Raw genomic sequence first — 26,948 nt, 5'->3', positions numbered from 1 at the left:
CTACAGACGGTTGTAACCGCAGCGTCCATCATTAAGGACCCTCACCATCCGGGACATGCCCTCTTCGCGTTACTACCATCTAGGAGGAGGTACAGGAGCCTGAAGACCCACACTCAATGTTTCAGGAACAGCTTCTTCCCCTCCACCATCAGATTTCTGAATGGTCCATGAACACTACCTCGTTATTCCTCTTTTGCACTATTTATTTATTTTTGTAACTTATAGTAATTTTTATGTCTTGCACTGTACTGCTGCCACAAAACAACAAATTTCCTGACATATATCAGTGATAATAAACCTGATTCTGATTCGGAACATGTGCTTGAAAGAAGGGGATTTTCAGTCACTACAGTTGAGCTTTCCATCTTATGAGGGAAGAGACTGAAGTTGATTCTGCCAAGGTGCAGACGTTATTTCCATTTTATTTAAACAAAGCCAAGTTGTCTATAGGAAATGATTTGCATGGATTTTAGGACTTTTACAGCACAGAAGATAATTGAATCACTTTGCTTTGTTTGTATTCTTTGACGAAGCAATGAAAAGTGATACCTTTGTCCAACACTAATTCTACAGCAGTGTGCCTTGCTCAGCTTCCAATATTGGTTGGGAAAGGTTATGGGCCAAATGCTGGCAAATGGGTCCAACTTGGATAGGGCACGTTGAGCAGCATGGACCAGTTGGGCTGAAGGGCCTATTTCTGTGCTGTATAATTCTTTGACTCTAAACTAATTGATGTGGATTTGGAAGCTTGATTTGTCAACAACTCCACTGTCGTTATATCATGGGGTTGAAGGCCAACTACCCTCCATTAAATCTCCCTTAGGCTTCTTGGCTCTTAATATAAAAACCCCAGCTTTTCCATTGTCTCATATAGATGAAGTCTTGATCCTGTTGCTATTCTGTGACTCTCCAAGACTTTTAAAACATTTGTCTTTTGTTTCTGACTTTCAATTTGAGGTATAGAATATAAAAGGTGGGATGTTATGTTGCAACTTTTCAAAACACTGATGAGGCTGCACTTGGAAGATTATATGCAGTTCTGGTTGTCACACTATAGGAAGGATGTGGTTGTGCTTGAGAGAGTGGAGAGGATGTTCACCAGGATGTCCTCCCACTGGTTTCCCTCCCCACCTCCCTCGCTTTATTCCAGATTCCACCTTCCTCTCATCATCTTCAGCCCTCTGTCGCTTCCAACTATCACCTCCCAGCTTCTGATGCCATTCCCACTCCCCCCTCCCCATCAGCCTATCACCCCCCTCACCTGGATCCTCCTATCGTCTGCCAGCTCTAGCTTCACCCCTTCCCTCAACCTTTTTATACTACCTCCCCTCTCTCTTTCAGTCCAGATAAAGGGTCGCGACCCAAAATGTCAACTGTCCATTTCCCTCCATAGATGCTGCCTGACCCACTGAGTTCCTCCAGCGCTTTGTGTGTTGCTACGTATTTCAGCACCTCCAGTCTCGTGTGTCTTCACCAGGATGTTGGAGAACTTTAGTTACAGGGAGAGATTTGATATGCTGGGATTGTTTTCCCTGGAGTGAAGGAGGCTGAGGTGACATGATAGAGGTATATAAAAATTATAAGAGGCATAGATAGGGGAGATGGTCAGATTCTTTTCCCCATCGTCGGGGTATGAAAAACAAGAGTGTGTGTTTAATGTGAGAAGAAGGAACTTTAAAAGGGATTTGAGGGGCAAGCATTTTTTACACCAAGAGTAGTTGATATCGGGAAGTCACTGCCAGAGGAGATGGTTGAGTCAGATGCAATTACTACATTTAAGAGACATTTATACAGACAGTTAAATAAGCAAGGGATAGAAGGACATGGTCCTAGTGCAGGTAAATGGGACTGGTGTAGATGAGCAGAATGGTCAGCATGGATGTGATGGGCCGAAAGACCTGTTTCTGTGCTGTATGATTCTATACCTATGACTAATTCCCAGATTCCTAGCCCTCAAGCTTCAGTTTTGTGGAAGGGAAGCATTCATTTGTAATGTTGATGTAAAAGATAAGTTAGACTGATTTTGGGCACTGTTAATTTGGAAGGATGTCAAGGTGATGAAGAGGGTTTGTCAGGGATTCACTTGATTAGAGCAAGGATAGGAGGTTACCATCTGATAGAGATGCTCAAAGTTGCAATCAGATCAGACGGAAAGAGGCTAGATCTAATTTCAACAGTTGAATGAGTCAGTAACTAGAGAGAATGAATTTAAGATCATTACCACAGAACAAAAGAGAAAGGACAGCAGAGTCTCAGTTTTTATGTAGTCAGTTGCTGGGACATGGGAACTCCCACAAGGAACAGTGGAGCAAGCAGAATCTATAATACTTAGAAAAGGGAAGTGTTAAGGGCAGGGGAATGGAACAGAGACTTTATCTTTCAAAGAGCTGGCACAGGATCAGCGACCTTCTTCAGTGATCTAAAATTCCCATTATTCACGTACCATTCAGCCTACTGACTCTGACAGCTCACAAAGCAATCACATTCCCCCACAAAATTCTCTAATAACTTATTCTCCTCATATTCTCCTCAACTTCCTGATGATTCTACCACTTGTCTACACAGAAGGGACAATTTACAGTGGCCAATTAACCTACCAACCGGCACATCTTTGGGATGTGGGAGGAAACTGGAGCACCCGGAGGAAACCCACATGGTCACAGGGAGAGCGTGCAATCTCCACACAGATGGTATCTGAGGTCAAGATTGAACCTGGGTCACTGGCATTGTGAGGCAGCGGCTGTACTAGCTGTGTCTCAATACCACAGAGTGTTGTTAACATTTGCCTGTAATTGCAGGAAACAATTGTTCATGGTTTCCACACATTTGCCAACTTGCACACTGGGAGTTTCTTTATACTGTTGCTTTTATCACAGAACTCAACAGACCCCTAACCAAAAGAGGGATCTGAAATGTTTTTCTGGGCACTTATCCCAGGTTGTGACAATACTAGTGTGTTCAGTTGTTCAGCTGGAGCACTCTGGGGTTCTTTAGTGGTAGTATTGTAACCTTACACCACAAGAGGGCCTCCCAGAGCCAGTTGAATAGGAGAGGCCCCTCACTGGAAGAAGCTGGCAAGTCAACAATTCAGTGAATTCCAGGGACTACACTACCTGTACACTGAGAGACCCACCACCGGGCTTCCTGAATTTGGTTCCAGTGCCTCCAAGTGCTCTCCCTTTTTTTTTCCAGGTCCCAGACCAAAAATGGGTAGATCCTAGTCACAACAACTTTGCATAAAAGTGGAAACCACTGGAAACACTCAGCAGCTCAGGCAGCATCTGTGGAAAGAGAAAGCGAGTCAATGTGTCAGGTCCAAAACTCTTCATCAGAACTTTGTTGAAAACCTGCTGAGTGCTTCTTGAGTTTTCTGATTTTATTTCAGATTTCCAGTATCTGCAGTCTTATGGTTTTCGATCTACATGTATGCAGCACTTTAACATGGGCCAGAAGGGTTCAGTAAGTTTTCAAGTTCTTGGATAAGATGCAAGAGGAAGTTGATAAGAATGATGTTAGGGTTGAGGTCCTTCAGTTACACGGAGAAGGTGGAGGCTGTTTGCCTTCGGGCAGAGAAGATGAGGAAAATATTTAACAAAGGTGTTAAAAATTTGACAGGATTTGGTAGAGGAAAGAACAAGAAACTGTTTCCTCAGCTAGGAGGACTGGTAACCAGAGGACAGATTTTGGTTAGCTGGCAAAAGAACCAGTGAAGGGGGGGCTGAAATTTTTTTTTTACACACTGCAAGTTGGAACGTAATGGCAGGGAGTGTAGTGCTGGGGGATTCAATGGTATCTTTTGAAAGGACTGGATAAATATTTGAAAAAGCACCGGTTCCAAATCAATTGGGAAATAGCAGAGGAGGTATGCTGACTGGATCATCATCTTAAAGCGCTGGTCTGTTCCAATGTCCTCTCTCTGCTGTTTTGTAACAGAAGCGTCAGAAAAATTAGTGGGATTTCCAACCCCTGGATCTAAGCTTCAGAGATTACTTCCGTTTAGGTGAACCAGAAACAGCTTTTTCATTTGTCGTCTGTCCTTTGTTGTATTCTGTGTTTTTATTTTAGGATTAATGAATTATCTGTTGCCTTGGAGAGGCTCAAGATGCAGAATGCTGAGAAGGAGCGAACTATCACCTCGCTCAACCGTACCCTGGAGAAGTTGGTAGGTGTGGCTGCCATAACTTGTCACTGACCTTATAAGGTGAGGTGGGATAAATCCACATAGGAAGACAGGAAGAGGATTAGGCTGTCCAGCCTTTAAGATTCTTTCCCAAAAAGCTTTTGCACCAAATCTTACCAGAAAATTATGGGGCAGCAATATTAATACAGGAACATTATAAAGGGAGATGATAATAAGCAAACTAATAAAGTTCCAGCTTTAATGGTATGGTACGATGTGGTACTGCTGGGAGATGTAGCAAGGGTGTCTAAGTTTTACTTATGTCTCTGAGTTCTTTATCACTCAAGTTGTGCAGAGCTTCATGCAATCAATCAAAGGAAATGATTTTAAAACTCCTGCTCAAAGTTAGCATTTAGGAATTTTTATGGATTATAAGTGTCACAATTCCCATGGTGATGCCTCACCCAAATAATTTTTGTGTTGTTTGAAAGGGGCTTCACTTCAACACCTAATCATGGTTCAGTATTCCCTGATATTAGAATGTGTTGAAGAGCATATGGTAATGGACCAAGTTGAGGGATGTTCTATATCTGAACTACTATCCATGCTACATCTCATGAAATGATTGCCCACATCATAATAGAGATTTTGAAGGGTAGACATTTGGGATACTCATTTCTGATAATAAATGGCAGGCTATTAATTTTGTGACTTGGAAGTACATGAGATGAGGTCAGCACCCATTACACCGTATCCACTGAGCATAAGCTCCTGGAAGCTGATGGCAGACTATACATATATCAAAGACTGTTAGATTTTCTAGAGGTTTATCTCCATCTAAGCCCAGCAAATAGCTAATAGAGATCATTGTAACATACACTGATAGTGTAAACTGGTCAGAAACCAATCAACTATTATGCAACCCAACTGACATCAATGGAAAGGAAAATTGGGAGTGGTGCTGCACACACAAAATACTGGAGGAGCTCAGCAGGTCAGGCAGCATCTATGGAAGGAAATGAACCGTCTCTGTTTCAGGCTGACACCCTTCATCAGGACCGGAAAAAAAAAGGGCAGAAGCCAGAATAGAAGGGGAGGGGGAGGAGCACGACCTGGCAGGTGGTAGGTGAATCCAGGTGAGAGGGGGAAGATAGGTAGGTGGGGGAGGGGGAGAAGTGGGAATGATGTGAGAAGCTGGGAGGTGATAGGTGGAAGAGGCAAAGCGCTGGAGAAGATGGAATCTAGAAGGAGAGGACAGTAGACCATGGAATAAAGGAAAGGAGGTGGGGAACCAGAGGGAGGAAGGTGTGGGTGATGGGCAGGTCATGAGGGTGGGGGAGGGGAAAGAGAAGGGGTAAAGGGGCCAGAAGGATAAGGGAAATCAAAGGCAGGTGGAGAGGAGAGTTAAAGAAATCGATGTTGATGCAGTCAGGTTGGAGACTACCAAGACAGAATATGAGGTGGTGTTCCTCTAATCTGCGTCAAGCCTCAACTTGGTAGTAGAGGAGGCTGTAGACAGACATGTCAGTGTGGGAATAGGAGGTGGAATTAAAATGACTGGCTACTGGGAGATCCTGGCTGTCATGGAGGATGGAGTGCAGGTGCTCAATGAAGCAATCCCTAATCTGTGTCGGGTCTCACTGATGTAGGAGAGGCTGCACCAGGTGCAATAAATGACACCAATGGATTCCCATGTGAAGTGCTGCCTCACCTTAGGGCCCTGAATGGTGGTTAGGGAGGAGTTGTAGGGGCAGGTGTAACACTTAGCACGGTTGTAGGGGTAAGTGCCTGGAGGGGGATCGGTGGGGAGGACAAGGGGACAAGGAGTTGTGGAGAGAGCAATCCCTGTGGAAAGCAGAGAGGGGAGGGGAAGATGTGTCTGGTGGTAGGATCCTGTTGGAGATGGCAGAAGTTGCAGGGATATGTTGGATTCAGAGGCTCCAAGGGGAAACCTATCCATGTTACATCAGGGGGGTGATGGGGTGAGGATGGGGTGTGCAGGAAATGGGGGGAGATGCGGGTGAAGGCTGCATTGAGAGCAGAGACCCCGTTTTCTGAAAAAAAAAGGACATCTCGGATGTCCTGGAATGGAAAGCCTCATCATGAGAACAAATGCGGTGGAGATGGAGGAACTGAGAGGAGGGAGTAACATCCTTGCAAGTGACAGGGTGGGAAGAGGTGTAGTCAAGGCAACTGTGGGAGTCAGTGCGTTTGTAAAAGATGTCAATAAATACTGTCTCCGGAGATGGAGACACAGAGATCAAGCAAGAGAAGAGAGATGTCAGAGATGGACCAAGTGAATTTGAGGGTGGGGTGGAAGTTGGTGGCGAAGTTGATGAAATTTAGGAGCTCTGCATGGGTGCAGAAAGCAGCCCTATTGCAGTCATCAATGTAACAGAGAAAGAGTCAGAGAGCGTTACCGGTGTAGGTTTGGAACGTGGATTGTTTCATGTAGCCAACGAAAAGGCAAGCATAGCTGGGACCCATGTGAGTGCCCATGGCTGTGGGAGTGGTGTCCAATGGGACTAGTTAAATTGATGTTGCCAATTTATACCAATCCTTAAATTTAAAATTATACCCTAGCACTGAAAGGGATAAGGCAGCCAGATGATTTGTCCCACCCTTTGGTCCTCCTAATTGTGCAGGTTTTGACTGATTTTCCAGTGGACCATCCATTTGAATTCCATTGATGATCCACTATAGGATGCAACATCACCACAACTCAATATCCCATAGATCAGCTGTTGCAACCCACATGCCAGTTAAATTAGCCCAGTTAAATGTCCAATTTCACCTTGAAGCAAGATAGTTTTCCACTTGCAGTGTTTAAAGTCATTGATATGTTGGATGTACCAAACTTCATGGGACCTCTTTATTCATGCAGGGGATGTGAGTGTGGCTGTTAAGGTCAATGTTTACAGTATGTCCATTCTTCTCTGCCCTCTGAAGTGAGTGGCTTGCTAAGGTATTGCTGTTGTCACATAAAAAGCAGGTAGGAATGGTGAACAAGATGTTTGCTTTAATGATAATGTTACTCACTCCTGGATCATTATTCTGATTTATTGGCCCAATGATACAACCATTTCTCTGTCATATCCCATATGCCTGAATCATCACCTGCTGAAGCATTCGGCATTCCTTGACCCACCTCTGCCAGCAATGTTTCCTCGATCTTTTATTTCTTCTGCTACAGATTCTAGTCACCTAGTGAAAGTAGATTTTGTGGATTGCATAGCCCCAGTCTTAATTCCTTTTGGTGACTAGTTGAGTAATCTCAGTGAGTATTGGAAATTGGCATCTAAAACTGTGTCTCGGGAGTGTGAGGGGGAAATAAATCCCATTTCTGATCAGGGGGTGGAAAAATATCCACATATGTTTCAATAACACAAGCTGTTTTGATCCTGAAGCTTTCCAAGATAGAGTAGCAAGCAGGAGTTTACCCCCCAGTAAGAGCAAAGAGTTTTAAAGGAGAGGAATTTTTTAAATGGATGAGTCTAGAATTTTCTTAAATTTTTTGGAATAAAATTATCCTTGCTATCAAATATATTTCCAAGATATGTCTGAAGTTTGCTTTCATGAACCAAAGCTGCTGCTGCTGCAGGAAAAAAAAGCAGATTGTTTCTCCATGTTCTTACTGTGATTGTTGGAATTTTCTGCAGTCTTTTTGATCTGAACAAACACTTGTCAGCCCTCTTTGTCGAATTTTTAATTAACAGTTGGAGAAGGAAACATTTGTCACCTCTCCAACTTTTTACAGAATTTCTTTGCTAGGTTTGAATTGTTAATTGATTCTTGACTGCTAACAGGAATTGGGTAAAACTGAAGTTACAAGCGAAACCCAGGAGAACGAAACCCTGAGGACTGAGATAGAATCCTTACACCAAACCTTAGACAACATTGCTCAGGTACAAAATGAAATGGGATCAATGCTTGAGAGGGATCTGTTGGTCTGTTCTTCAAAAATATGCTGGATTAATAGGTAGTTTATCTCAGAGTGTGGCGTCTAATGACCAGGGGAATGAAGAGAGGGGAGATGAATGCTTAGAGACAACATCAATGAGGGCTGAGGACTAAAATAAAAGGAATAATGGCAGGAGCAGGCAACTGGCCCTTTGTGTCGGCTCCACCATTCAGTAAGTTTATAACTAGTTTGTTACCTCAGTGCCACTTTCCTGGACTAACGCCATATCTATTGATTCCTTCAATATCTAAAAATCTTTTGGTCTCCATCTTGAGTGTCCTCAGTGACTGGCCCTCCAGGGTAGAGAATTCCAAAGGTTCACTAATCTCTGAGTGAAGACATTTCTTTTTGCCTCTATCCTGAATGGCCAACCACTTATTTTGAATCAGTGAACCCTGATTCTAGACATCGTCCCTGCATCTACCTTGTCAACCCAAGTAATGAGACCTCTTTGTTTTTCTACACTCCAGAGGGAATGGGCTCCACTCTGCTTAATCTCAGAGTACAAACCTTCAAGCCACCAATCCACTGGTGAACCTTTGTTGCACTTCCTCAACTTGTATATCCTTCATGATCAGGGGGACCAGACCTGCACTTGATACTCCAGATGTAGTTAACAACCCCTTTATAATTACAATAAGACATCTTTGCACTTGCATTCGAAGCCACTAGCAGTCAAGTTCAGTATATCATTTGCCTTCTCAATTACTTGCCATACCTACACACTGACTTCTAGTTATTCATGTGCAAGGACACCAAGGTCCCTCTGAACAACAATTCCTTTGAATCTCTCAACTGTTTAAACTCTTCTCTGTTTATTTTCTGTCAAAGTGGATCACCTTGCATTATTTTCACATCATATTCCATCTGCCATGTCCTCTCCCCTACACTTTGCCAGTCTGTAACTCTCTGAAGCTTCTCTGCATCCTGCCACCCAACTTCACACCATCAGCAAAATATTACATTTGCACCTTTCATGCACTTTGCTGATGTAGATTGTAAACAGGAGGCACCAACACTGACAAGCGGCAGGGTTCATTGTTCCCCTCAACAGTAGCAACTGGTAATACTGCTAGGTAGTGTTGTATCAAAGACCTGCTTGCATTCTGCGTTGGTCAGGACATAATGGTGGCTGTGGGTGGAAGGGGTGCGGTGCTGAGAGGCTTTAGACTGGGAGGAGATAAGCCCATCTAGTATATACAGAAGAGAAACAAAGGACTGCGCATGCTGGAATCCCAATGAAAAACACGATGATGCTGGAGGAACTCAGCAGGCCAGGCAGTATCCGTGGAGAAAAGCAGGCGGTCAATGTTTCGGGTCAGGACCCTTCTTCAGGACTGAAGATAGGAAAAGAGGAAGCCCAATATATAGGAGGGAAAAGCAGAACAGTGATTGGTGGACAAAAGAGGGCAGGTGGGGTGGGCACAGGGTGGTGATAGGTAGATGCAGGTAAGAAATAGTGATAGGCAGGTGAGGCGGAGAAGGGGAGAACAGATCCACCAGGGGATGGGGCAAAGGTAAAGGGAGAGAGGAAAAAAAGGGTAGAAAAAAGAGGTTAGGAATGGGAAGAAGAGAAGAAGCATGGTGAGTGAATTGCCTAAAGTGGGAGAATTCACAGTGGGACCACGTACAGAAAATTTAGAGTTGTGACAGTGTTTTTGATTGCATTTACAATATGCGCAACCAATTGCATTGATTATTCTGCTCCCTCTTTTCCAGGTTGCCATTGCTGATGCAGACTCTACGAGCTCTCTATCCAGAGAAGCAGCATCTGAAGGGACTGAGGCTGACTCTGGCAGACTGGGGTCGCCCTTCGTGCCAGGGTCCCCCGTGCTCCGTACATCTTCTCCCCGGAGGCGCAGGTCACCCACCCGCTCCCGGTCCCCGCTGTGCAGTTTGTCCCCGTCCGCTGGTGACTCCACATTGTCTGCAGTCCAGTCAGCGCTGCAGAGGCGGCAGCTGCAGGTGCAGGTGAGCGCTCTCGGCCACAACTTCACTGGCTGTAAGGAACGTGCTCCATGTGGAAAGGGATTCCAGATGAGTTCCATGATGTAGAAAAGGAAAATGTATTTGTGAGAAGCACTTCTTGTGTGGTGGTGAATTTCAGAAGCAGGGTTTTGTTGTGCAATCATTAGTACATTGCACAGTTAGTGCATGACAAACTTATCATCTTGATGCTTCTCATACACCTCCCCTATCCCCAGGACTTGCATCTTCAGATACTTAACCATGGGCATTTTGAATAACAAACAACCTGCTGGAGAAACACAGTAGGTTCAGCAGCATCTGTGGGAGGAAAGGAATTGTCAATGTTTCAGGCTGAAACATCCTGATGCAGGGTTTTGGCCCAAAATATCTGACATTCCTTTCCTCCCACAGATGCTGCTCGACCCACTGAGTTCCTCCAGCAGATTGTTTGTTGCTCCAAATTCCAGGTCTCTTGTGTCTCCGGCATTTTGAATAAAATCTGTCTTTAGCACCACTATCTCACATATGCCAGGCTCTCACTGTTACACCAGCTACCCAAGGCCAACATGCATCTTCCTAAAGACCAGTCCATATCTGGGAAGTTTAGAAACCCATGCCACATTGGATCTTTCTAGACATGCACAGTCATTCAGTCAGTTGCTAAATGCTCAGACAGCAAGACTGGGAAATTCTTCTTTATAGCTAAAGCATTAAGTATCTGGGTTGAACAAAATCAGAAAATGTTTTAAGTAGCCTCAGATATCATTCACCTTGAAGAGCACAAGTTTTACACTGAAAAGAAATGCAGAACAAGTAAGTGAGAATGGTCTGTGTTTAGTCAATCACTGTTTGAATACTGAGAGGTGGTGGGAGGAAAAGGTTAAATAGTTAGCTCATCTCAGTCAATCTGTTTGGAGTTGCTGGGCAGGATTTGGAGCTTCACAATGAGACTGTGTAATACATGAACTGCCCCAATTGTTGTCCCTTCCCATCTCCACTTTTTTCTTGTTCACAGTAGTTCAAAGGCATCCTTACATACCTGTGGTTGCAGAAATGTTGAAACTTTCTAACTAGTGCAACAACCCTGTTTATAATTCTTATTAAAAAGGAGAGAGAGAGAGAGAAAACAGATTACACAATAATTCTGTGAACTCTGTCCAACTGGGGTGGAGGGGAAGTGTTTGAAGTTGTCTGCTCTTCAGTTGCATTTAATGAGGTGGAAATGGTTGAACCCATTTGATACTTAGTCTTTTGAACATTTTGTATTTAGAATTAGCCAAGGCAGATTATGGAGTTTGAGAATAGCATTTTGCTGGCAATTAGTAGCATGTCATGTGTTAATTTGGTGTGACAAGGATTGGGCCCAGAGGGAATGTCAGCATTATCTGACAGGCCTTTTATCCCCTATTGCTAAGCAGCATTGAACAGAAGACACAAGGAGGTTTGAGCCAATGCTGTCAACGTGGAAGATGCTGAGCAGAGTATTTTGAAAGAATAACCTAGGAGATTCAGGCAAGGACGTTGTCTTGGACTCGGATTTGGAGAAACATTGGAAGAAATGTGTGTAGGAAACCTGAGTGAGGTGGAGGGAAGCATACTCAGAGTAGGAGAGGAAGGTTAGGTTTTTACACTGTATTGATTGGTAAAATGGCATGAATGGGCTGCAGAACTCTAGCCAGAGTGGAAGTGCTAACTTTAGCCCTCATGAGGCTTGTTTGAGAGGGAAAGTAGTAGAACACTCTATGCAAAAGATGCATTTCACTGTGTGTTTCGATGGACATGTGACTAATAAAGATATCTTATCTCAGCCATCTGCTTCTAAAGACAGTGTAAGGCAGTTGTGCAAGGACAGAGCTTTGCTCTGATACACTCCACAGAGGTTGTATACTTGTGTCATCCCTACACTAATTCTGTCAGGCAATGCGTCCAGAGTGTAGACTCATTATAGGTGAGAAGGTGAGAGATGGGATTTTAACACTGGGGCATAAACGGGGTTGGAAATAGGAACATGAGCCAATGTCAGAGAGGGGACCAGAATACTAGATCTAAGAACAATAACACTAAGTCAGCAATAAAAACAGGGAAGTTGGAAATCCTCAGCAGGTCAGTCAGCTTCTGCAAAGTGAGAAATATTTATATAAGGACAAATCAAAACAGAAAATACTGGAAAAACTCAATAGATCGGTCAGCGTCCATGGAAAGAGAAACAGTTAATGTTTTAGAGCAAGTCCCTTTATCAAAACTGAGAAATCAGTAAGTTAGAAGTCGGGGGAGGGCAATGGGTAGAACAAAGGGAATGCCTGTAATATGTTGAAATGATGGACAAACCATTGAATGGAGAGTTCATCTCCTTTGCCTGTGTAAGGTGTTGCTCATGTTGTCTTGTCTGGTCTACTGAGGCATGGCTAGCAGATCAGAATATAACAAATGATTTCCAGCATCAGTATTTTCTTTTTGGTTTTAGACTACAAATTCGATAATTGTGTTTACAGACAGGACTGTAACAATAAGTCAGAGATTGAACTATAACACTGGGCATCACAGAGGTATGTTAAACAAAATAATATTAAAGACTTGCCACAAAGTCAGAGGTAGAGCTTAATTTATGTGAACCTTGGGGCAATAATGCTATGTGAGAAAGGGAGAGCTATCCAGGTCAACAAGGCAATGTCAGGTATGCTAGTAGGATAATTAGCTGTTTTAAATTACCACAATTTAAGTGAGTAGCAAAATAAAAGAATCAAAGGGAAGTTGGTAGGCATATGAAAGCGAATGAATTACAGGTGGAGGGGGGAATGGGGTTGATGGGATTGGTCCACTGGGAGCTGGCATGGAGTTGATTAGCTGAATGGCCTCATTCTGTGTTGTAATAAGTAAAAGCTAGAACACAAGGTCAGAGATAAGGGTATAAACTAGGACAGAAAGGGGATATTTATAGTTGCTCAAATAAGTGAATATAGCACAAGGTCATAATTACAGCTTTAATTGGAGATTAGGTCAGTTAAGTATGTATAACACTTGTTAAGAGATGAGGCAGTACACCAGGTGAGAGGTAGAACAATGTCACAGATGACCAATAACATTTGGTTTGAGGTGGGTCAAAACACCACTATAGGGAGGTTTATAAAACTGGATTAGAAAGGAGAAGGGAGAAAACACTTCCATTATTTCCTCTTGGATCCATGTCATTCTGGAAGCTGTCTTCAATAAGAAGACTGTCTCCTTGAATGACAAAGTTGTCCCTACTTTTCTGAGACATCTGTGGCAACGTCCTAGATATTTTAAGATTTTCGTGTGTCAGTCATCCATCACCTGATATTTGCTCTTGCTGAGTTGCTTGTAATCGAAGTCTATGTCCTGTTCATAACTTATTTTAGAAACTAAGGTTTGGATGGGAAACTACCCCTCAGTCAGATCTGTGGGTCATTTAGAAACCCTATTGAGCAGAATGTTGAAATCAATCAATGATTCAGATGTCTGGAGTGTTTGGTAGCTTCCTGAAACACAGCCCATGAAGAGTCATGATGGCTTGCTGCATACCACAACAAGGGCTACTGTGATGCACCATAATCAGCAGGAAGAAGGGAGCTGGGTTTACATGTTCCATGAGAAAAGGTTTCCATCTCTCGCCATGTATCAGGCTCCTGATCATCGCTTAGGAAAAGTGGAGGCAGGAGGGAGAACCAGTGATTTGAGCAGGAACAATCCTAGTGACATGGTGTCATGACAACAGCCTTTCTCTCAATGTCAGCAAAACAAAAGAGCTGGCCATTGACTTCAGGAAGTTGGGGCAGTGCACATGCTCCTGTTTACATCAATGGTGCTGAGGTTGAGAGGTTTAAGAGCTTCAAGTTCCGAGGAGTAAACATCACCAATAGCCTCTCCTGGTCCAACCAAGAAAACTCACCAGTGCCTCTACTTCCTCAGAAGGCTAAAGAAATTTGGCATGTGTCCTTTGACCCTCACCAATTTTTATCGATGCGCCATAGAAAGCATCCTATCCAGATGCATCACGGCTTGGTGTGGTGGCTGCAAGAAACTGCAGAGACTTGTGGACACAGCTCAGCACATCACAGAAACCAGCCTCCCCTCCATGGACTCTGTCTACACTTCTCACTTCCTCAGCAAAGCAGCTAGCATAATCAAAGACCCCACTCACCCTGGACATTCTCTTTTCTCTCCTTCCCATCAGGAACAAGATACAAAAGCCTGAAAGCATGTACCACCAGGCTCAAGGACCGCTTCTATCCCACCAGTTATAAGACTATTGAATGGTTCCCAGTACAATAAGATGGACCCTTGACCTCACAATCTACCTTGTTCTGACCTTGCACCTTATTGTCTGCCTGTAATGCACTTTCTCTGTGAATGTAACACTTTATTCTGCATTCTGTTATTGTTTTCCCTTGTACTATCTCAATGCACTGTTGAAATGAATTAATCCATATGAACAGTATGCAAGACAAGTTTTTCTCTGTACCTCAGTACATGTGACAATAAAACACCAATTCCAATTTCAATCTTTGTGTGACTATAAAGAGAAGGGTGACAGTGGAGACTCTTACCACTGAGTTATTGAGAACGAGTGGTAAGGCAAATGTGGGGTTGAGCAGAAAATATGAAAGAGCTCTCTTGATTGCACTGGTAAGATCATTCCATCTCCTTCAGACTGAAGCCAGTTCTTGAAGATAATACCTAACAGTAACAGGTTATGGCACTTCTTGCCACCTTCTTCAATTTGCTTTGGTATTCATCAGTCATTGGAAGGTTTCCAAACATGCTTCCCCACCATCTCCATGGCTGGATCTGAAAAATCTTCATTTGAATTTTTCCCAAATTTATTCCCACCACTTTGCATTGTGTTTCTTTGCCTTAGTCACAGCCCACAGGAAAGAGCCTTTAATGAAGTCCTATGACTGTAGCTCAGTGACAGAAGCACTTACACTGACTTCATACATTATTGATTATGTTGCATTTCAAATCCAGCAAAGCGTCACCAGCAAATCAAAAATCATAAGTCAAAATTACTGAGGTGATCTTTAGGGCCAGAGTGGTTGAAGGGTTAAAAAAAATAGTTGAATGATTTTTCTAATTTAAAGTAGCCTTGAAATCCAGCCCAGCAGTCATAAGTCATGGGCCACTGCAGCTCAGCCTTAACTTGTCAGTCTTTGTCAAACAACAGAATGAGTTATTGAAGTGACTACTTTGATCACAACCGTGCTCTTTATTTATTTAATAGATAACAGCTCACTGGGAATGTAAGCTGCATTTCTTGAAAAGAAACAAAATCAAAAATTTGAAGGGTTATTATTTGTGAGTTATCACTTTTCATTTCAATGTTGAATTCTTACATGGGTGTTTAGTGATGCAGGTTCCTCCCATGTTTTCCCCAGTTTTGACGCTTATGCTGAGGAACAACACTGAGTGTTCAGGTCTTACTTCAATCAGTTTCATATTTTCCATTTGAGCCCAGTTTTAGTAATGAAAACCTTAATCTTAGCTTTACTACAGGTTGGATATAGGGTGAAGTTCCCTCCATTCTGCCCTATCAAACATTCCCAGGTCTTCTCTATACACTGTGTCCACACACAGCTTACCAGATCTTTTTCATACCCGGTCTGTGGTGGTGTTAGTTAAATTCCTTCTGTGGTTGGGTTCAGTGACTCAGTAACTACAGTCCATATAATTAGTTAAGGTGGAAATTTGTGGATGCTTATCATTACTAACTTGTAATTTCATGACCTTCAAAGAGGATTGGAGATGCTAGAATCTTTGGGAGCTTAATTCCATTTTTTAATGTGGTGCAAGTGGTTGTATGATGAATGCCTGTTGCTTGAGTCAATTTATAATGCATGAAGCATGGGCAATTTTTTCAGGAGCTTCGTGGAAGAGTGGAAGCTGTTCAGGATGTAGTCAGCTCTTTGAAGAAACAGCTCGGAGACAGTGAGAGTGAGCGGAGGCAGCTGGAGCAGAAATTAGTAAGGCTGAAAGGTGAAGCTGAAGACTCGAACCGAGCCAAGGAAGATGCCAAGAGGGATGCAGGCCGCTACCGATCCTCCCTGGAGATCCTTGGAAGGTGAGAGTTCATCTTGTGCTTGAAGGACATGCAAACATAAGACTCAGGAGCAAGAGTAGGCTGTTTGGCCCCTCAAGCCTGCTCTGCTGTTTAATAAGGTTGTGGCTAACCTAATTATAACCTCAACTCCACATTCTGGTCTACCTGTGGTGGTATTTCACCCTCTTGCTTATCAAGATAATACCCACTTCTGTCTTAAAAATACATTCCATCGCTCTTTGGGGAAGGAACTTCCAAAGAATCCTCAAGAGCTTGTATGTTTCCAACAAGTCCCCTCTCATTCTCCCAAATACAAGACAATCCAGGTTAAACCTCTGAACAGCTTCCAATTGTTGATACCATTCCTTAAATAAGGAGACCAGTACTGTACACAGTACTGCGAATATGATCTCACCAATGCCTTATGTAACTGAAGCATAAATTTGTATTCAGTTCCCCTCTCATGAAATGATAATGTAAGACTACAAGACCATAAGATATAGGAGCAGAATTAAGCCATTTGGCCCAAAGAGTCTGTTCCACCATTCAATCATGGCTGAATTTTTAACCCCATTCTCCCACTTTCTCCCCCTAACCCTCAACCCCTTTACCAATCAAGAACCCCTTTACCAATCAATCTCTGTCTTAAATAGACCCAATGACTTGGCCTCCACAGCCCTCCGTGGCAACAAATTCTACAGATTCACCACCATCTGGCTAAAGAATCTTGTTAGCTTTCCTGGTTACTTGCTGTACCTATGTGCTAATCTTTTTCAAATCATGCACTAGGACACCCAGATTCCACTATGTCTCAATGTTCAGTACTATCGCACACTTTAGATTAGAGCTTTTTTTACATTTTTCCTGCCAAAATGGATAATTTTGCATTTTCCCACAGAATATTGCATTTGTTAGATGTTTCCCACCTCATTTTGCCAATCAATATCCCTTTGCAACTTTCTTTATTTATAGCCTCTTCACAACTTAATTTCCTACCTATCTTTGTTTCATCAGCAAATTTAGCAACCATACTTCAATGCTTTCATTCAAGTCACTAATATAAACTATAAAAAGCTGCGGCCCCAGCACTAATCCCTGCAGCACACCACTTGTTACATCACGCCAACCAGAAAAGGACTCATTCATGTCTAATCTGTTTCCTGTTAGCCAACCTTTTATCTAGACCAATATGCTATCTCCTACTCCACAAACATATAAGAAGCAGGTTGAACCACTCTTTGTTACTGATTAGACAGGCCTACAACATTAAGCAAGAGGAAATTCTTTTTTTTCAAAATTAAATCAAAGCAAGATAACCGAAGCCAGCACCCACTCATTGGCTGGTGTCACCCTCTTTTGTATTGTAAAGACAATTGTAGAATGATATAACATATGTACAGTAGTCCTACCAAATTGAAATTCTGGAACAAGTATAATCAAATCAATAGTGTCACTTATTTTGCTAATTAGCCATAAACCCATTGTTAAACAAAAGGTGTAAGGCCCAGGGTTTTGGTGACAATAACTTACCTGTCTTATACTGAGATCACCCTTTCACTTTCTTACTTGTCAAGATGACTTTAAATCTGTATCCTTTATTTCATACATTTCCCATCACAACTTCGGATCTGTCAATGACTTTTAATAGACTTCAAAGATGGCAGCCTTCTGTCTCGACTGTGCTCCATAATTCTACAAGTGAAGTGCAGGATTCCAGAGCAGAAATTGTTAATAAGATCTTAATCAAACTTACCTCTGCTTCTGCTGGAACAGATATGATGGTAAAAGGAATAGAGAAATGACATAACACTTGTGTACCAAGCACCTTCGCTCCACCAACCGTGCCAGCTGGGATCTCCCGGTGGCCAGCCATTTTAATTCCACTTCCCATTCTCACACCATGTCTATCTGTGGCCTCCTCCACCTCTTGGTCATGGCTAAATGCAAAATAGAGAGACAGTGCCTCATATTCTGCCTGAGCAGTCTGGATGCATGAACATCAAATTCTTAGACTTCTGGTAACACTCCACCTCTGTCCCATTTTCCCCTGCAGGTGAAGGGCCCCTCCATGAGTTCCTCCAGTGCGCTGTGTGCTGCTCCAGGTTCCAGCATCTGCAGTCTTTACTATCTCCGCCTAACATTCATGTGTTGTCTTTTATAATGTCAAAACTTCCCAGTGCATTTTACGCCACTGATTGTTTCATGTGTAGCTATTTTTGTATTGTGATAACCAGTTTTACAAAGGGGAACATCTGAATGGGGTGGAGACCCAAGGTTCTCCACATAACACAACTACTTTCCTTGTCATCCAAAGGAAGGCGCTGCCTAGATGCACGTAAATAAAGAGCGATGAATAAGGACAGCAGAGAGGAAAATGACCAGTTGTGTTGGAACTGAGGTGCAGATCACAGTAGTTGCTGGAAAACTGAAATAAAAGGAAAAGTTGAACTGACCAGCAGATCTGTTTTAATTAAGTTGATTGAGGGTAAAATTTAGGAGGGTTTTACCCTTAATCTATTAAGGCAGTTCTTTGAGGTAGAGGATGACTTGCTTCCATAGAGCATAGAACAGTACAGCACAGGAACAGGCCCTTTGGCCCATGATGTCTGTGCTGACCATTTGCCAGCACATGGTCAATATCTCTCCATTCCCTGCCTGTTCATGTGTCTGTCTAAATGCCCCAAACATTGCTATTGTATCTGCCTCCACCACTTCCCCTGGCAGCGCGTTCCAAGCACACACCACTCTCTGTGTGTAAACAAAAACTTGCTTGTTAAGTCTCCTTTAAACTTTCCCCTTCTCATGTTAAAGCTATGCCCCCAGTACTTGACAACCTGGGAAAAGGACTCTAACTATCTACCCCATCTATGCTGCTCCAGCTCTTTGGGTCCTGAGGTGGCTGACAAGGCTGATAGGGGACAGGTGGGGCAGGCATTGCTTCACGGGGTGGGTGGGTGCGTAGTCTGGGGGGTGATTTGCTGCTTCTGCCACTTGAGAAGGCCTCTGCATGTTTCTGATGAAGAGGCTTGAGGTTCTCAATGCCAATCAAATACCTCTTCTCCACTTTGAACAATCATGGACCAAGGCATTCGCTTGAGCTGCTGAGAGTCACATTTTTACAAGGGGGCCTTTCAAACATAGTTTCCTCTGCCCACTTGACAACCTCTTGCCATGATGGAGCTTGCAGTATTAGGAGTCTGTTGTTGGACATGGGCTGCCTCGTGGAACCCACTGAGTGTAATTATAGCCAGGGAGTTTGGCCAGGGACAGGATGTTAATGTTGATTGGCATACCCTGCCTGTGGAATTAGAGGACTTTGTGGAGACAACATTGATGACACCTCTCCAGTGCTTCAATGGATAGTCCATGTGTCAAAAGTGTGCAGGAGTACAGGGATCACTGCTGCCCAGCAATTTTATGCTGGCTTTAAAGTGTTGATTTTCCTTTGGTGTCCAGAGACTGTGCTGGTGCACTGGCCATCAGCCCCGTCATATCCACTTGAGAGAACTTGGTTCAACAGCTCACTCGAAAGGCAGCTCCCCTAACAACGCAGCAACCTTTCAGAACCAGACAATTTTTGTGCTCGGGTTTCTGAAATGTAATCTTCTGACTTGGCAGCTATCGCTCAAAGGTGATCCCTGCATCTGAATCCATTTGCTTCCTGATTCCCAGAAAACTAACCGGAAATGTGTTTGAATAGAGAAGGCCTTTGTGTGCAACAGTATAAACTGAAGCAACTTGCTTGCTAATAGCTCAGAGATGCTGGAGTATATTTATACGAATGCCCAGGCATTGGTCAGGGAAAAAAAAACTTACTTCATGGAATTTTGCCAAGTGTAAATTCAAAGCCTCTTTGTAGAGCTGGTAATGCAGCCTCGGAGGCGGGAGAACACCTTGTTGTGTTTTGGCTCACATTCCTTCCAGTGATTTTTTTTTAAGAAAAGAACGTTTAAAGGAGTTCTGTAAAGATTCAATCTTGCTTAAGTGCCGCTCCCTTTAATAAGTCAGTGCAACAAAATGTCCGTAACTTATGGGTCCCCACTCTGTATTGCATTTCTTCACTTATAACATATTTCTTCTAGAAAAGACATAAATGACCTCTCACCTGCAAACTTGTCTCATAGGAAATAAAAGGCTGCCTTGTGTTCAGAGTTATTTATGTGCCCTGGACGAGCAGATCCATTGGTTGCCTTTAGGTTACACTTGAGATTTCGGCTACACGTCCACATCATATTAGGAGATATAAACAGGAAATGCTCGGCAGGTCAGGCAGCATCTGAAGCAAGGACAGAGTTAATGATTTTGCTTGGCATTCACTTCCGAAGATGATTAATTTCTGTCTCGACGTACTTTTGTAAGACTATCCTACCAAACAGGCTTATTCACAGGTAGAATGGTTTACAGCAACAAGCACAAACAGTTAATGTCAGTCTGACTGACACAGTAGCCATTGAACTATGAGACTGAAGAGATGAATAATCAGTTCAGTTTATTTGAATCGTCCTTTTTTCACATCTGCTAATAGAAAGTTAGACATAGACGACTCAGGAAGGAAATGAGAGGTCATTGCTACACCTACCAGTCTTATTTCTACACCTGTTGTGGCTGGGTGAAAGCATTTACTAACTGTTAGATCAAGAGCATCTGATCTTTAAACCCACAAAAAGCTATTACCCTAAATATGTGTTTGGTTACTGGAAGGCCTTGACCTCAATCTTCTAACTCAGAGATAAAAGTATTGAGTCATACAGCATGGAAACAGGCCCTTTGGCCCACAATCTGTGCAGAACCTCAACCACCCATTTATACTAACCCTACATTAATCCCATTTTATTCCTCTCCATATGCTCAACAACTCCCCCAGATTTCACTGCTCACCTACACACCAGGGACAGTTTACAGTGGCCAATTAACCAACCAACCTGCATGTTATTGAGATGAGGGAGGAACTCGGAGTACCTGGGGGAAACCCATGCAGTAACAGGGAGAGTATTCAAACTCCACACACCACCCGAGGTCAAGATTGAACCCAGGTTGCTGGAGCTAAGAGGCAGCAGCTCTACTAGCTGCTCCACCATCTTTACGCTGTGAAATGAACCAGACAAAGTAATGCACGATACTGTGAGGTTGTGGCTCATATTTTCCATCAATCATGCTATTGTTTAGAAAAACGTTGGCTGTAAAGGTACTAAGATTTTCTGACAATGCTGACAGTCCCCAATCTCATGTATCCCCACTGCATGGGTTTCTCCTGGGTGCTCTAGGTCCCTCATTCTAATGTAATTGGCCACTGTAAATTGCCCCTGGTGTGCAGGTGAGTCTTAGAATCTAGGGGAGTTGCTGAGTAGATGGAGAAGAATAAAATGTGATTAGTCTAAATGGATGGTTGTTGGTCAGCACAGGTTCACACAGATCTATTAAAATCTGTGCCGTGATTTTATCGATAATTGCTAACACTGTTTTGCTGTTAACTGTAGTTGATAGCATGCTGCCCATGTAGATCAGTAAAATCCATTTGGAACCTTCTATTTTACCCCGTGTCTGTCTTTCCCACCTTTCCCACAGTGAAAAAGCAAACTTGGAGAAGGTGGTAAACTCTTTGAACCAGCAGATTGACAACTTACACCTGGACATGGAGCGCCTGAGAGCTGTGAACGATGACCTGCAGCGGCAGCGAGATCACATCGAAGACAAGAAGGAAGAGATGCAGAAAGACAATGAGCAAGCCAAGAAAGAGGTTGAAAGAGGGTGAGCAGACAGCAATGGAAGCTGAATACATTATTGTCAGATGAATGCTGTTGAGATGATAAACATCAACATGCTAATAGAAACATAAACCAAGGATTGTGGAAAGGGGACGTGTGGAAGACACCTTGTGAATCTGCTCCTCAAGCAGCTTTTCAGAGGTGTAAGTTGTGCACTTCTGCTGGGAATTTGCTCTGGGTGCCTTTCTCTATTCCTCAGTCTTGTCCATCTCTGGAAAGAGAGCACACAATGATAATTGGTGGGCAAGAGTGGCAGAGCTGTAATTAGCAAACATGGATAATAATATTGTCTTTTATTATGGGAAGGCTTCAATCAGGAAATAGTTTGGGTACACAATCCAATGAGCGGAAGGGAATCGCTTCCAAAATTGGAAGACCATAAAAGATCTGCTGAACAAAGGTATCTTCTCATAGTAGCATTGTGTGCCGATCACCTTCATTGCTGGTCTCTCAGCTCTTGACCCCTCTGACAGCAGTTATTTTGCCTTACTCTGTCTGCATTCTCCATGATTTTAAATTCCTTTATCAGATCCTCTTGCAACTTCCTCTGTTCCAAGGAGAACAACCAGCTTCTCCAGTCTTACTACAAATCTGAAGCCCCTCATCCCCAGGAATGTTGTAGTAAACCTCTTCTGCACCCTCTCCAAAGGCTTCATTTCTTTCCTGGAACTGGACAGAATAGTCTAGTTGTGGCTGAAGCAGTGTTTTATAAAGTTTTGTCAAGACTACCTTGTTCTTGTACTTGATACCTCCGTTTATAAAGCCCAGAATCGTGTCCAGGTCCTCCCCAGGTTATGACAAGGTTCTGTTCCTGTGAACTCTTCATAATCCGAATGGTTGGCATCAGAAATGCGGCTGTGGACCGATTTCCCACACAGCAGAAGATGCCTGCAGTCCCGCAGCAGATCCATCCCACTGCTCTCCAAAACACTTGTTCGTATACACGGGCTGTATATAAGTAAAGCTGGGCAGGACCCATATGCTTTAGTTAAACCACTTTCTCAACTTGACCTATCACTTTCCATATGTTCCCCAGATCTCTGCTCTTGAACCTCTTTAGAACTGTGCCCTCTAGTTTGCATTGCCTTTTACGAAACTTCCATTGGCCATGACAGCTACCATCGGGCAGGAAGTACAGAAGCCTGAAGTCCCACACCACTAGGTTCAAGAACAGCTACTTCTCTTCAACCATTTGGTTCTTGAATGCACAACCCTAATCACTACCTCAGCATTAGCAACACTATGACCACTTTGCACTGCAGTGGACTTTGTTTTTTTTTGTTCTGTGTTCTTTCTTGTATAATTTTATATAATCTATGTTTAAATTATGTTTTTCTTGTGAATATTGTGTCTCTAATGCTATGTGCCTGTGATTCTGTGATTCTACTGCAAGGTTTTCATTGCACCTGTGCATACGTGTACTTGTGCATATAACAATAAACTCGACTTTGACTTCCTACGAAAATGTAACATGTTGCATTGTTCAGCATTAAGCATTATTTGCCACCTACCTACTCATCCCACCAGCCTGCCTATATCTCCTTGAAGTATTTTACTAACCTGCCTTCAAGTTCTTTTGAGAATTGAAAGGTGTTTGAACGTATGAAGTGGAAAGGGTCAAAATGAGGGAGTATGAGGAGGGAATACTGATAGGTAGCAAAGAGAATCCAGAAGTCATTTACAAGCAATGAATAACATAATGACAGTTGATGGAGTGATGGACTGATCAAGGGTGAGCTTTTTGTGCAGACGGAGAATATGGTTGAGATATGAAGTTAGTATCTTGCATCTACCTCTGTGGAGAAGAAGACTCTCCTGATTTATCAGTAAAGATAAAGAATGGGATGAAAATGGATAAGTGCAGAGGTACTTAAAAGTTTGGCAGCACTCAAAAGAAACGAACCTAGGTTACTGAAAGAGGGAAAGGTTTAAATGGTGCAAAAAACAAACTTCTGGAGGAATTCAGCGGGTCAGGCAGCTTCTGTGCAGGGAAATGGACAGTTGATTGTCCATTTACCTCCACAGAGGCTGCCTGACCCACTGAGTTCCTTCAGCAGTTTGTTTTTTTGCTCCAGATTCCAGCATCTGCAGTCTTGTATCTCCAAGGTGTAAATGGTCGAGGCTCTGACCAAAACATGAGGTCTTTTTTGGAACTGCAAGTGACTGTAGAGGCTGAAAGATTGTAAGTGTTCTACTCCTGTTTGAGAGCAACTGTGGGCAGGTAAGCCAAACATTGATGGTGGAGAAACTTTCAGAGCGATAAACCAGACAAAATTAATCAGCATTTTGAAAAGTATGGGGAAATTAATGAAAGTCTGCATTTAATTGACTGTTTGATTAACGATTGAATTCTTTGGTGCAGGTTGATAAGGATAATAAATTAAAATTATAAAAATGAACATTCAAATGGTATTTAACAAAGTACCATATAATAGACACATCAAACAGTTGTGCGTAGGATTAAGATATACTGGCAGCAGGGGTGCCAAATTGGCTGAACATGAGAAAGCAGAGAGTAGTGATGAATGGCTGTTTTTCAGGCTGAACTGTATTATACAGTGGAGTTCCCCAATAGTCAGTAATAGGACCATGGCTCTTTTTGATATGTATTAATAAAACTGGGTAAACAGAGCAGAATTTCAAAAGTGGAGATGATCTGAAATTCAGAAATATAGTCAAAAGTGAGGTGGGTAGTAATAGACTTCTGGAGGACATTGACATGTTGGTGAAACAGATAGCCACACGGCAGATGAAATTTAAAACAGGGACATGGTACAATTTTGTCAGGAAAAATGAATGAGAAGAGTAATATAAACTACAATTTTAAAGGGTTGTAGCAATATAGAAAATAGAGACTGCCAGTCTTCAAATTCAGGACAAGTTAAGATGGTTGAAAGTCAAAAGTCCAGTTTATTATCATATGCACAAGTACATGTATGCACAGGTGCAATGAAAAACTTACTTGCAGCAGCATCACAGGCACACAGCATCAGATATGCAATGTTCACAAGGAAAACATAACTATAAATTATACACAAAATTTTAGAAAAAAGAACACAATTAGAACAAAAACAAAACAATGTCCACTGTAGTGCAAAGTGGTCATAGTGTTGCTATACTGAGGTGGTGACTAGGGTTGTGCAGGTTGGCTGAAGAACTGAATGGTTGAAGAGAAGTAGCTGTTCTTGAATCTGGTGTGGGACTTCAGGCTTCTGTACCTCCTGCCCGATGGTAGCTGCGATTGTTAAAAAGATAACTTTATTAATGGACAGAAAAGCAGGGAGGATGCACTAAGCCTCATGCTAAGCATGTATAAAGCTTATGTTAGGCCTCATACTTTAATGTGGGCATCAAGAGCCTGGAGTACATGCAGGGCAAATTGATGAAGATGGCACCAGGCATGAGATTTGGAGACATAAGACTAGGAGGGACTGAAGAAAGCGGCATTGTTCTCAGAGCAGAAAAGATTGGTAACATCATTAACAGAAATCCTCAAAATGATGAAGGGTTTTGGTAGAACAAGTCAGGAGAAGCTGTTTCTATTTGTAGGAGAGTTGTTAAGAAGAAGATGCAGATTTAAGATAATTGGCAAAGGAACCAGAGATAACGAAATTCCCCATGCTTGCATTTCCCAAGGTTTCCTGAAATACCAGCCAAGAATAGGATCTTGATGGAGTTTCTCGATTCTCCTTAGCCAAATGGGCCACATCTTGAAGTCTCACTTTAACAGTTTTCTTCTGATCAGCTAGCTTGGAACTGTCAAACATGTCTAAGCTGGACATCTCAAGGAGATCTCGGGAGGGTACCACAAGACTATCATCGGATGAAGCTACAAAATCAAGGCTAATACTTCAATGCATTACAGAGGAAGCACTGCACCATTGGAGGTGCTATCCTTTGGTCGCAGGATGAAACCAATTCTCGGTTTGCTCTGTCAGGTGAATGGAGAAGATCTTATAGCAGTATTTTGAAGAGGAGGAAAGATATACCAGTGTATTGGCTGTTATTTATTACCCAATGTTCTGCTCCTAATCACATGACCTTTGTAGACCGTACTTTGAACAGATTGGCACATTTTCTGCATTGCTTCACTTCAAAAGTATTAATTTGCTGCAAAGCATTTTGTTAAGGTTGCAGAAGGAACTCCCTGAGGCAAGTGTCCTTAGCTGGGATTCAATATCATACATTGCTCTCAATGAGTGATTAACCTCAATTTTTTTTCAGCAAGAATGAGTTATTTTAGATTTCAGGCAGAGACCACAATGATCAGGCATGGGTGCCATGACATTTAGCTAAGAAAAGTTGACTATTACACCATAATCTAGATGTGAGCATTTGTGTTCCAACAGACAGAAGTCATTGGAGCTTATGGAAGTGAGGAACTCAGCTCTGAGGAAAGAATTGGTGACTATGAAGGAAGCTTTGAACAAAGCTACATTGGAGAAGGAGGTGTTGCAGAATGAGAAAGGAGGCTTGATTGAGGCTCTCGCCAAGGTATGCAGTATGAAGCTTAAGAATCCATCAAACAAGGCATAACCTGGAAGGAGAAGCACAATGCAGAGATTAGAACAGGAATACAGGAACAATGAGTTCACGGCAGATCTCTGACATAACTCCATGTGCCCATCTTTTTAAATGACCCTGTAATTCCTTTGGTTAACAAAAAAAATCCGAAATTTAAGATTTAAAATTGTTGTATGAATAATATTCATTTATAACACATTTCCTAATCACACCCAAAAACTTGGTTCTTGGTCATAAACTCCTCAACCATCTGAGACGGTTTCTCTCTTTTTGACCATTGTTCCCATTGATCCTTAAACACTTCCTGACCCTACTAAGTTCCAGGGAATACCACCACAGTGTATGCCGTTTGTCCTCATAATTTAACCCTTGAATCAATCTGATAAACCTATGCTGCATCCTCCTCCAGGTTAAAGATGAGTGCCTGGCAGTGCTCATTGTACTTCAGATGTGGCCAAGCTAAGGCCTTGCACTGCTGTAGTGTAACATCTAACCCTTTGTACCTTAGTCCTCTGGACGTAAAGGTTGGCATACTGTGTGCCTTTCATATTCTGT

At 42.7% G+C, this 26,948-nt stretch overlaps 1 protein-coding gene across 1 annotated transcript in view; it reads left to right on the top strand.

Moving 5' to 3' along the window:
• The window catches only part of crocc2 (ciliary rootlet coiled-coil, rootletin family member 2), a 203,712-nt gene that overhangs the window by 72,766 nt on the left and 103,998 nt on the right, over positions 1-26,948 (top strand). Inside the window, exons 10-15 of the mRNA XM_052018582.1 lie at positions 4,066-4,162; positions 7,927-8,025; positions 9,801-10,052; positions 15,926-16,125; positions 21,670-21,852; positions 26,219-26,363. Coding sequence (XP_051874542.1) covers positions 4,066-4,162; positions 7,927-8,025; positions 9,801-10,052; positions 15,926-16,125; positions 21,670-21,852; positions 26,219-26,363 — 976 coding nt within the window. The remainder of the gene's footprint in view (positions 1-4,065; positions 4,163-7,926; positions 8,026-9,800; positions 10,053-15,925; positions 16,126-21,669; positions 21,853-26,218; positions 26,364-26,948) is intronic.

The sequence above is a fragment of the Pristis pectinata genome, chromosome 6 (assembly GCF_009764475.1).
Source record: "Pristis pectinata isolate sPriPec2 chromosome 6, sPriPec2.1.pri, whole genome shotgun sequence".
In the NCBI taxonomy this organism is placed as follows: Eukaryota; Metazoa; Chordata; class Chondrichthyes; order Rhinopristiformes; family Pristidae; genus Pristis; species Pristis pectinata.
This window is presented reverse-complemented; position numbering and strand designations above follow the sequence as displayed.